The sequence below is a fragment of the Hyperolius riggenbachi genome, chromosome 4 (assembly GCF_040937935.1).
Source record: "Hyperolius riggenbachi isolate aHypRig1 chromosome 4, aHypRig1.pri, whole genome shotgun sequence".
Lineage (NCBI taxonomy): Eukaryota > Metazoa > Chordata > Amphibia > Anura > Hyperoliidae > Hyperolius > Hyperolius riggenbachi.
The window spans coordinates 276,184,445-276,197,295 of NC_090649.1; the positions used below are offsets into that span (position 1 = coordinate 276,184,445).

At 43.4% G+C, this 12,851-nt stretch overlaps 1 protein-coding gene across 5 annotated transcripts in view; it reads right to left on the bottom strand.

The window, feature by feature from the left end:
* CDK19 (cyclin dependent kinase 19) overlaps window positions 1–12,851 on the bottom strand; it is a 502,598-nt gene that overhangs the window by 75,132 nt on the left and 414,615 nt on the right. For all 5 annotated transcript variants that reach the window (XM_068231298.1, XM_068231299.1, XM_068231302.1 and 2 more), the window contains one exon: window positions 11,334–11,465. In XM_068231298.1, coding sequence (XP_068087399.1) covers window positions 11,334–11,465 — 132 coding nt within the window. The remainder of the gene's footprint in view (window positions 1–11,333; window positions 11,466–12,851) is intronic.

Genomic DNA, 12,851 nt, shown 5'->3' on the forward strand with positions numbered 1-12,851 from the left:
ATATGCATATACCGTATATACTCGCATACAAGCCGAATTTTTGACCCACAAAAGGGGGGCCAAAAGTAGGGGGGTCGGCTTGTATGCGAGTCGTGGGTGGTGGTCCGTGGTCCGCGCCCCCACGCCCGCCTGCCCGCTCCCTCCCCCCGCGGCCGCCGCTGCTTTTACCTGGTTTGGGCAAGCGGTCGCTTGCTAATCCGGGTTCCCCTCTTCATCATGCGGACACCGTAAGCGTATCACAGCAGCGCGCCCGGCGCTGCTGCTGTGACGATGCAGGGGGGCAGGAAAGAGCGTTTCCCCTGGTAACGCCGACGTCGGGGGAACAAACAGGAGTTGGCAACAGTAGATCAACCTGAAAATAAGCTTAGTCAAGATACAGACAAGTCGGCACAAGATCAGCAGTTGTGAGCGCAGTCTCAGCAACAAGCCCAGCAGAGGCTATCAAGGGCGATGACAGAGGGCGCTCACCTAACCTTTATACTAGGACTAACCAATCAACTAAAAGGAATACAAAAGTAACCAATCATCCAGTGGGGTGTCAGCAAGTCAGTTGACACGCCGTGCAAACACGCTGTCACTGTTTACAGCTGCGGAGTGCGTACTGAGGATGCGTCCGCCGCTTAGCCAATGGGAACTAAGCGTCATGCGCTCCACTGACATCAGAGCTTCGCCGAGACCCAGAGGCTTGCGCTTCAGCGTGGTTCTCGGCGTTCTGCCGCCATGAGCCACGAGATCTTACAAGGGCACATAGCTCATGATGGAAGTATGTTGGGGTGGGTAAGTAGGTGAGAGTCATGAGAGGAGGCATATGGGGTGGATAGAAAATGAACCATTGCATACTTTTTTTTAGCACATATATGATATGCATATGGCTATGCATGCTCTCAATTCCTTTTCAAAGATAATATCTGAAATGGAATGGCAGTCTTGCTGCTTTGTGCGGTAATAAAAGAAGAGGGGACCACCATCCCACAGTCCTTAAATACTATAAAGTGAAACCTTCTGACAGTAACTTAGCTATTAAAGAGGTCTGGAAGGCATATCCATAAAGAAGTTAAAACATTTATGGCTTGTTTTGTTGAAATAGCTGAGATGCCAACAATGCACTGGTGTTTTTATTGGAAGGTGAATTCTACTGCGCTATTCACTATGATGAGAAGTGTGGGTTGATATTTATAATTAAGCAGGACATAAATGTCAGCACCTGATTAAACTTCACATTCTTCTAATGCCAACAATGAGTGACTAGCCAGTAGCTCTCACTTACAATACATCCAACACCTGGAGCTGTCACATCTAGGAATTTCCACATTACTAGGAACACAGCTGCCACCTGATGATATGCCAGCACGTCTTTATTATGCTGGGAAAGAATGGCTAGCTTTTGTTTGGTCAGAATATTTATTTGGATAATGTTGTCCAATGAATAACCTAAATGGTTGAGATAATAGTAGGAGGAAGCATGGGGAATAGCAAAACATGTTCTGTTCTTTTACACCTGATTTAACTACAGCTGCTCTGTTGGATGGAACTGCAGCCAAAGCCTTTTTTAAAACATATTTGTGTTCAGGTTCAAAAATCAAGAGTATTACAAAGAGGTATGACAATAAAAATGCATTTGCTTTGGCAAAGCAGCCTCTTGGCCTTCATAAATCATGTCTAGCTAGATTACTTGAAACACTCAAAGAGATAAGAACCACTGAACCATACCCCCCCCCCCCCCCGCTATAATCTGGGCTGTGGAGCTGAGGCGTCAAAAGTAATTTTTGGGTACCTGCAGTCGGAGTTGGAGGTTTCATAAACTGGGGAGTCAGATGATTTTTGTATCAATTCCATAGCCCTGATAGGGCTGTGGAGTCGGAGTCAAGGAGTTGAAGCAAATTGTGGGTACTTGGAGTCGGTGCTTTCATAAACTGAGCAGTCAGAATAAGAATCAGTTTATTTCGCCAAGCATGACTGGGTCTGCCTGGAATTAGGTTTGGCACAATGTATAGCTCAGTAGAGGAATATATACAGTGGTTTGCAAAAGAATTCGGCCCCCTTGAAGTTTTCCACCTTTTGTCATATTACTGCCACAAACATGAATCAATTTTATTAGAATTCCACGTGAAAGACCAATACAAAGTGGTGTACATGTGAGAAGTGGAACGAAAATCATACAGGATTCCAAACATTTTTTACAAATAAACAACTGCAAAGTGAGGTGTGCGTAATTATTCAGCCTCCTTTGGTCTGAGTGCAGTCAGTTGCCTATAGACATTGCCTGATGAGTGCTAATGACTAAATAGAGTGCACCGGTGTGTAATCTAATGTCAGTACAAATACAGCTGTTCTGTGACGGCCTCAGAGGTTGTCTAAGAGAGTATTGGGAGCAACAACACCATGAAGTCCAAAGAACACACCAGACAGGTCAGGGATAAAGTTATTGAGAGATTTAAAGCAGGCTTAGACTACAAAAAGATTTCCAAAGCTTTGAACATCCCATGGAGCACTGTTCAAGCGATCATTCAGAAATGGAAGGAGTATGCCACAACTGTAAACCTACCAAGACAATGCCGTCCACCTAAACTCACAGGCCGAACAAGGAGAGCGCTGATCATAAATGCAGTCAAGAGGCCCATGGTGACTCTGGACAAGCTGCAGAGATCTGCAGCTCAGGTGGGGGAAATCTGTCCATAGGACAACTATTAGTCGTGCACTGCACAAAGTTGGCCTTTATGGAAGAGTGGCAAGAAGAAAGCCATTGTTGACAGAAAAGCATAAGATGTCCCGTTTGCAGTTTGCCACAAGCCATGTGAGGGACATAGCAAACATGTGGAAGAAGGTGCTCTAGTCAGATGAGACCAAAATTGAACTTTTTGGCCAAAATGCAAAACGCTATGTGTGGCAAAACCAACACTGCACATCACTATAAACACACCATCCCCACTGTCAAATATGGTGGTGGCAGCATCATGCTCTGGGGGTGCTTCTCTTTAGCAGGGACAGGGAAGCTGGTCAGAGTTGATGGGAAGATGGGTGGAGCCAAATACAGGGCAATCTTGGAAGAAAACCTTATGGAGTCTGCAAAAGACTTGAGACTGGGGCGGAGGTTCACCTTCCAGCAGGACAATGACCCTAAACATACAGCCAGGGCAACAATGGAATGGTTAAAACAAAACATATCCATGTGTTAGAATGGCCCAATCAAAGTCCAGGTCTAAATTCATTAGGGAATCTGTGGCAAGATCTGAAAACTGCTGTTCACAAACGCTGTCCATATAATCTGACTGAGCTAGAGCCGTTTTCCAAAGAAGAATGGGAAAGTATTTCAGTCTCTAGATGTGCAAAGCTGGTAGAGACATACCCTAAAAGACTGGCAGCTGTAATTGCAGCAAAAGGTGGTTCTACAAAGTATTGACTCAGGGGGCTGAATAATTACGCACACCCCACTTTGCAGTTTTTTTATTTTTTTTAAATGTTTGGAATCATGTATGATTTTCGTTCCACTTCTCACGTGAACACCACTTTGTAATGGTCTTTCACGTGGAATTCCAATACAATTGATTCATGTTTGTGGCAGTAATATGACAAAATGTGGAAAACTTCAAGGGGGCCGAATACTTTTGCAAACCACTGTAGATAGATAGGACACACACAACAATACAAGCAAGCAAAGTTAAACTAAAAAACAATGTATTGTACAGTAAACATGAAAAAAAAAGTGAGAGGCGCTGACACAATGGACATATCAGCTAAGTTCTTGTGGGGAGGTGAAGCAGCCACAAGCTGCAGCCCAAGGGAAGGCACTGGAACAGGGAAGTGTGTGGAGGGAGTTCAAGAGATTAATAGCTGAGGGGAAGAACAAGTTCCTGTGTCTAGCAGTCCTAGGGGAGATGGCTCGAAACCTCCGGCCCAAAGGCAGCAGACTGAAGTAGCGCTGGCCCAGGAAGGGAGGGATCGTTGGTAATTTGTAGTGCTCTAGAGCACAGTCTGGTGTTGTATAGTAGGTTAAGTGAGGAGAGGGGTCTCCCAATGATCCTCTCCACTGACCTGATGACCCTCTGTAGTTTGTGTCTGTTGCTGGCGAAGGAGCCTGCATACCAGACCAAGATCGAAGAGCAGAGGACCAATTCAATAATGGCAGTGTAACAACTTTTCAGAATCTCTTGGGCCATGCCAAACTTTTGGCGGAGGAAAAATAGTCTCTTCTGGGTTGTCCTCTGCATGACTGCAGCTTAGGTCGCAGGAGATGGTTGTGCCCAGGAGGCGAGCAAAGGTTACTCTAGCCACTTCATTGCAATCAATGCAGATTGGAGACGGGGTGGGGGCAGACTTTCTGAAGTCAATGATCAACTCGTCAGTTTTAGCAGCGTTAAAGACCAGCCTGTTCTCCTTGCACCAGTGGCAAATTCTCTAAACCTGCTGACAGTACTCCTGGACGTCATCCTTGGTAATCAGGCCGACAATGGTGGTGTCTTTCTTGAAATTGATTACCTTGATGGAGTCTTCCATGAATCTGCAGTTGTTTGTGTAAAGGGAGAACAGCAGCAGTGACAGGACACAGCCTTGGGGTACACCTGTGTTCGTAGACACTACTTGTGAGGAGATATCCCCCAGCTTAACAACTTGGTACCGGTTGGTGAGAAAGTCTGTGATCCATAGGCAGGTTCTCCTGGAGTATGTGCTGGCAGATGGTGTTAAGATCTGAACTGAAGTCCAAGAGGAGGATTTTGCCATAGAAGTCTGATCTGTCCAAGTGTTTATTGATGAACTCCAGACAGATGGCATCGTCAGTGGACCTTTTTGCCCTGTAGACAAACTGGAATGGGTCCGGAAGGGGAAAGGTGGAGAGCTTCAGGAGGGACAGGACTACTCTCTCCATGGTCTTTATGATGACTGACGTAAGGGGCACAGGCCTTAAATTGTTGAGGTCTAAAATTCCTTGTTTTTTTAGGCACAGGAATTATGGTTGACCTCTTGCAGCATGAGGGAAATTTGCCCTCCTCAAGTGACTTGGCGAAGATGGCAGAAAGGATGGGGGCAAGTTGCTGCGAATCGGTTCTCAGGCAGGCTGGAGACACACCATCAGGACCAGAGGCCATCCTGGTGTTCAGTGTTGCCATATGGTGCCGAACATCGGCCTCGCACACCACTGGAGCAGGTAAGCTTAGTCTTAGGACGTTGCCCTTGGCTGGGGGGGGGGGGGGGTGCCATCCAGGTGTTACCTAGTCTGAAATAGAATTAGCTAAGTTCTTCAGCTAGTTCAATGCTGTGTGGCGCATGTTGGGGGGGGGGGGTATTTGCTTTAAGTTGGTGGCTGCCTTAAGGCCTTTCCAGACAGCTAGTGAGTTGAGAGCATAGATTCCGTTTCATCCTTTCAGCAAACTCCCTTTTGGCGGGTCTCAGTTCTCGGTTAAGTCAATTTCTTGCCCGCCTATAGTCATCCTTGTTTACGGACCTGTGCGCAGCTTCCTTGTGCTTCCACAGTTGCAGAAATTTGTTGGAAAACCACGATTTGTTGTTCGGGTACACTTTGAAAGATTTGGTTGGCACACAGAAGTCCTCACAGAAGCTTATGTATGAGGTGACATTTTCTGCCCACTCGTCTAGGTTTGACGCTTCCAGAGTCCTCCAATCAGTGCATTTGAAGCAGGCCTAAAGTTAGAGCTCGGCCTCGCTTGACCACACTTTAGTGGACTTAAGGACCGGTTTTGTGGTTTGCAGACTCCTCCTATAGGTGGGGATAAGATGTATGAGACAGTGGTCGCAGGAGCCAAGTGCTGGGACAGCTTTGTATGCATCTCCCAGGACTGTGTAGCAGTGGTCAAGGGTGTTCAAGCCATTAGTGGGGAAGGTTACATGCTGGTGATAGCGAGGCAGCTCTTGGTGAAGGTTGGCCCTATTGAAGTCACCCAAAACGAGGAACAGAAGAGTCTGGGAGGGACGTCTATCACGGTGAGATGGTGTCATTGAGGTCAGACAGAGCAACTTTGGCATCAGCTGCCAAACAAGGACGTAGGAGGAGAACCCCCTTGGTGAGTATGCTGGTCTGCAGTTAACGAGTATAGTTAAAGGTCCGGGGAGCATTTCCTGATAAGTACTGATGAGTTGGGGCACCATGAAAAGATGATATAGAAATAAATTCCACCGCCTCTTTTTCCCGGAGAGGACCCAGCTGTGGTCTGCCTGGATGAGGCTGAAGCCTGGGAGGTGTAGGGCATTCTCAGGGATATCCTCGTGTAACCACGTTTCTGTAAAACAGAGGAGTTGGAGTCGGATGATTTTTGTACCAACTTCACAGCCCTGCTTATAATCCCCTATTCCTCTGCCAACCTCCCTCTCTGCTGTCCTCTCTTTGTCCCATTGTTTGACCTTACCTTTTATTGTGGCTGATAAATGCTTGTGCAATGCCAAACCACTGCCATTTAATGATAATGTTACTGGAAGTGGTAAGGGATGAGTTCTTAGGTGGTCCTGCCTAGGGTACCTGAAATCAAAACAGGTCCAGGTACAAATGTATGTCATTGGTGTATGATAAATAAACAAATATATTTCAGTACTCATTTCATAATAAAAAACAAAAATGTTATGAATGACTAAACATGTTTTAGGTATCCTATTTAAAAAAGGAAATACATGTAAACCAGATATCAAGTGTATTTTTGTCCAGTGATAGTGTAAAACCAATGAAATCAGCTAACATCATATTATTTACTTCCCATCTATACAACAAAAAACACCTTATGTAACTCCTGGCAACTGAATTGTCAGTAGTCTCTAGTTGCATAAAAAGCCTGTACTGATCTATTCTTTCTTTGGCTTGTTTCATGTTGTTGTTGTGATTTCACTCAAAAGGACCTGGTGAGCCAAACATGTCAGCTGTTAACACTATTTTTAATGTTAAAGTCAGGTCTATATACAGAAATAATTCACTATAGCAAATGGCAAGTTAGCCAGGAAAAAAATCTAATTAGCTCTGAACAACAAAGCTTGATGCTAAGCAGAGGGCAGGTCTTGCTCATTTATTGCCTTAACAGAACAACAGCTATTTCATTTGAGCATAACTCATCCTCCATTTTTATAATACCATTTCATAGAAATGCCATTATGAAAAAAGTGTGCTCACTGCAGTATATCACAGCCTTAAAGTGTACCCAAGGTGACATGTGGCATGATGACATAAACAGGTGTATGTACAGTGCAAAACATTAATAACCCGGATGTTTTTCATTTTTTTTTATTGCTGCCTGAAAGAGTTCATTTTCTGGCATGTAAGTGACGATTTCTGTCGGTACCTTGTCGGGAATATAGTAAACCTCATTGATAAGCAAATTACAGCTATCAAAGTTTTCCTGGCAGAATACAACCTCTGAGGGCAGGAGAACGATAGAAAACGTCAATTGTTCATGTATTTGAACTCTGTCACACTTAATAGACGGCCATTGAGCAGAGACAATAAAATATCCAATCTACTTTGAAAAAGTTTTAATACAAAAAAAAACCATGGGATATCTTTAAAAAGTAAATTTTAGGAGTAGGAGGATAAATAAAATTGTTTATCTCATCCGGTTATTTAGTTTACCTCGGGTTCACTTGAAGTCTTTTTTTTCACCACTCCTAGGCAGCAGTCAGTCAGGCCATATGGCATCATCAGTGACTTAGTCCACCTCATGGGTGCAGAACGATTCCTTTTAATATATATTAAAAGGCACACCACAACTCACAGGGACACATATTTGCACATACAAGAATACATCTGGCCTAACGCAAGTCTGACAATTCAAGGCACATGTGTATGCCTATGACCTGTGGCCCCAGAGGTATTGTAATGTTGCTCCTCTTTTGCAAGGCCAGACTTTTTGAATCTTATTGGAGCTTGCTTCTCTAATGGAAGGCTTTTACCAATTTCTGGGCATTGGCATCATTACATAGTTCTCATCCATTTGATCAGGCACTGCAGAAGTACAATTTTTCTTCTAGAATATGTAATAGTTTCCACCTTAAATTTCTCATAACTATCAACCAAAGCAGATAGTGGAGCTGTCAAACTTGAGACTTGATAAAATACCAGGTGGACCTTCATAAAGCTGTTTAAGAAAATCCAGTCTAATCTTCTTCCATAAAAGGGGCAATTTAATCTTGACTTCTTAGATGGGCAATGTAATTTCAGGCTGGGGGTTGAAAGACTCTAACCAAGGTTGAATTTGATGTTATAAAACTTTTGCCTGCATTCTCCTTGCCCATCTCAAGACGGCATTGACTGTATTTTATTTACATGGGATATCCAAAAAACAAGTCTATACTGTACAGCCGCAAAACATGATTCTGGAGTAAAAGTCAAAGGCAAAACCCAAAATTGGCAAAAAAATGTTTTTAGACTTCCAGGAGACTGAGGTGACATTGTTGAGAGCAAATTTGGCTGCAAGGATGGGAGCGGTCTTATGAGGCAGACATGAAGCATTGAAGATAATAGTTAAAAGTTTTACTGACCCTGCCTGGATAGAACAATAAATCAACCTTTGACATATTTTGTTAGAGCTTTTTCAGAATATGTAAGTAAACTTCACCCAACAGTCAGAAAATACATTATTGGGTAGCCCTTGGAACCTTACATTCTTCTTCCAAAGAAAGTTCAGGTAATATGCCCTTCATGAGTAGATACTTGTTGGCTGATGGTGTAATGGTTAAGGGCTCTGCCTCTGACACAGGAGACCAGGGTTCGAATCTCGGCTCTGCCTGTTCAGTAAGCCAGCACCTATTCAGTAGGAGACCTTTGGCAAGTCTCCCTTACACTGCTACTGCCAATAGAGCGCGCCCTAGTGGCTGCTGCTCTGCTCTGGCGCTTTGAGTCCGCAAGGAGAAAAGCGCAATATAAATGTTATTTGTCTTGTCTTGTCTTGTCATGAGTAGATACTTCATCTCTGAGAGCTACTCCCCCACCATCAGGATAGAACAAAATCTCTTGGAGTTAAGTAACTCAGCCATCTGGGGCTCTTGAAGTGGGGACAAATAGCAATACATCTTGCAGAATCTGACTGCTCCTCACCCAGTTTTAAAGTAAACCAGAGCTGAAGATATAAGAAAAATCCAGCAGTCTGCCATTCAACTGCGATCAGTCCCAGTAACTGTCTCAGTCGCATCCAGTCTGGGGCTTCTGCGCATGCACAGGAGGTCCGCGCATGCGCAGAAGATCCAGACTGGATTCCAATGAGACAGTTACCGAGGCTAATCGCGGCTGAACGGCAGACCGCGGGAGGATGGCGAGGGAATCACGCGTGTTTATGCTGCTGGAGAAAGCAGCAGGTAAGTATACATTTTTCTTATATTTTCAGCTCTGGTACACTTTAAGCTTCCTACACAGCCACTTTGTTTCAGTTAATGACTCTGTTACAACCTACATATAAAAATAATGATCATTAGTACCTCTTTGGTATATTTGGTTATTTATACACATGACTATAATCCTACAAAATCCCAGATTTTGTGCAGTGTACCTAGAAGGATTGATGCGGTTTTGAGGGCAAAAAAGGAAGCCACAGTAAATATTGATTTGATGTAGATTTTTCTACTTGTAGCTTATTTTATTTGCATTTTGTAAATTGATAAGAAAAGTGAGGAAAGCAGCTAACCTATATAGCAATTTGATAGGTTTTTGGTTTTTTTTTTTTACTTTTTTTCCTCACTGCAGGATGACAAAGCTATAAACGAATAACTTCTATCTTCAATTCAGGATGACACGAAAATGCGTTAGCTACACCACACAACTCCCCAGAATCAATCCCCCATTGAAAATGCCAGAGTCATATTCCAGCTTTCGTCTGCTCCCATTGACGTCACCTTTTGGAAATAGAATACATCTCACAAATACCAAAAGTCAAGAGGTGACAAGCTATGACACCCTGGTATCTAGTGTGCAATGCCCTGTATCGGGAAGATGTTGAGAATACAGTCATAAAAGAACATGTGAAACATACAAGTGATATTTGTTTTATATGTGCTAACCACGAACATCACCACTGTATAAAGCTTCTCTGCTTAAATCAGACTGCCACCCCATTGTTCTAATGCACCATGTTTTGCGTTTTTACCCTTACACTGCCGCTGACATCTATGGGCATTTCAGTATTCATACGCCAAAGAATGTCTAAAGACAGTTTGATACAAAACTACTCCTGCCCATTGCGGACAACCAATACGGTCTTTGAAGGTTGCACAGCAGCCCTATAAGTATGATGTAGAATCTAATTCATTCAGCTACCAACAAAGAGAAATAATTTGCTGTGAACTTGTCGGCATTGTTTGTTCAGCCAGATTAAAGTATGTTGGCTTCTGTTTAATTTTCAGGATAGTTGTGGTTGTATCAAACTGCAGTTTAACTGCCTCAGTTGCATACATATAACACTGGTCTATATGCATTTGTAATACCAAAAAGTAAAAAAGCGAACAAAGGGAAGTTCTAAGAATCCTTAGTATTATATGAACCCGTGTTTATCTCATCCTTTTAATCGTCAGTTCAGTTACACTTTAAGCCTTTATAGTAACATGGAGGAGAAAGTCAATAAGGCAGGTTGTGAGTTGAGAGAACACTGAACATGGTAATTTATCTGTTAAATAATCCTGAAAATGTACTCTGTGTCAATTCCAGGGAAGTGGTTAGATCTTCCTGTCTTAATAGTGTTAGAGGGATTATAGTACAGTATACAACTTTGCTTGTCTTTGACTGCGAATACCATATAATCTTCTCTTAAGGACAAGCCATTGGATAATAATTGGTTTGCGCCTATGAAAAGTACAATAGGCGAGTTTCATGTAGAATAGGTCATTCTTAACAGAATATTAATATAGCTATTAATATTCTGTTAAGAATGACCTATTCTACATGAAACTCGCCTATTACTGTAGACATAGCCTCAAATGGGTAGGGGCTTATTCTCATCCATCTTGAAGTATATAAGTTGCCATAATGTATTCCCTAGGGCCCTGTCCTTATCAAAGCACTCCTGACTCCTGTCATCACTTGCTCGACACAGATAGGCACTGATAGCTAATGCACAGTGTTAGCCATGATTAGCCATCATAAGTCTGGTTGAGGGACGTAACAGTAATCAAAGCTTCAACAGTCCAGTAAGTTTCTTAATAAACATATTTTTCATGGCTTAACTTTGTTAAATGTATGCCAACAGCTGTCTCTATAACTTTCATTTATAAACTGCATTCAATTATCTAAAATAAATAAAGTAAATAATCAAGCAAATAAACCATACATGAAAGATGAAAAAACGGTTTAGAAGTGTTTGGCAGGTGCTTGCCCATGACACTGTAAATATATGCATTAATAAAAAAGTTCTTACCTATTGCCTTAGTATAATGTCTTGCACCTAACAGCAGCTCTGGAGCTCTGTACCAAAACGTAACCACAACTGGATCCAAATCTGCAAGAGGCTTCAAGGGAGCATTGAACAACCGAGCAAATCCCATGTCAGCTACAACAGAAATAGAAGAAAAAACTTACTAGACAACTGAAAAAAATTACTTCTGGTATTAACTTTTTGTGAGCTTATAAGACCTCTATTACCTTGTGTATCTACATATTTCGTAAAGTAATGATTAATTAGGAAGTGATATTCTACAATAATTTTAGAAACAATAGTTGGTTATTTGTACTGTTTCCCCACATCAATCTGCTGAATTTAAATGTCACCCAACTCCTTACTAACACCTAAGCCTATCACATTCCCAATCATAAACCCCTTCCTTAGGCCCAAGGCCCTAAGGCCTCAATTCACTAAGCTTATCTCCTGTCTTTAATAACTCTTCTAGAGTTGTCACCATGGTGATAAGGCATGTAGTATTCAGGAAACATTTTACCTCAGGCAAGCCTAAAGTTAACTCTTCTGTCTTTAAGTTAACTCTCCAATCCTTAAAATAACTCCAGAGTTAAAGACAGGCTGTTAATTAACTGTGTGTGAAAATAACTACAGAGGAGGTAAATTAACTACAGAGGAGGTAACTTAAGGAATGAAGAGGTAAGATAACTCTCTCACGTGTGGAGGTAAGTTTTCTCTTGCCTTATTATCTCCAGCATGATCTTAGTGAATTGAGGCCTAAGTCTCTTAAACTTAAACGCTTCCTCATGCTTAACTTTAACCTACCTACTAAATTTAAACCCATGTACAATACTTCCTGATGCATAGCCCTAACCTTCTAACTTACTGTATTTGCTGCCGTATAAGACGCACTTTTTCTCCCCAAAAAATGGGGAGAAAAAGTCCCTGCGTCTTATACGGCAAAGGCAGGGAATCCCCAACTTGCGAAAGCCCGCCGATACGAACCGCCGACCCGCCGCCATTGGGGATTCCCTGCCTGTGTCCCTGCTGGGCCTAGCCTGCCCCCCAAGTGTCACAGCTCTCCCAATGTAAAAATTTCTTGCCCACCCGCCATGCGTGCGTCTCCCCGGGTCATTCTCTCCCCCCCTCCCCCGCGTGTCTCTTCCCGTTGTACATATGTCCCCCAGTGTCAGCAGCAGCAGCGGCGGAGGATTACCAGATCCATGCCGCCGCGATGACTGCAGACACCCGGCTACTTCATGTGTTTCCTCTACTGCGCGGCTTGTACTGATTGCGTCATCAGTAGCCGCGCAGTAGAGGAAACACATGGAGTAGCCTGGTGTCTGCAGTCATCGCGGCGGCATGGATCTGGTAAGCCTCCGCCGCTGCTGCTGACACTGGGGGACATACAGTATGTACAACGGGGATAGCGAGACACGCGCGGGGGGGGGGGGGGGTGTGACCCGGGGAGACGCACGCATGGCGGGCAGCATTATTTTAATGGGGAGAGCTGTGGCACATGAAGGGGGGCATAAAACAACA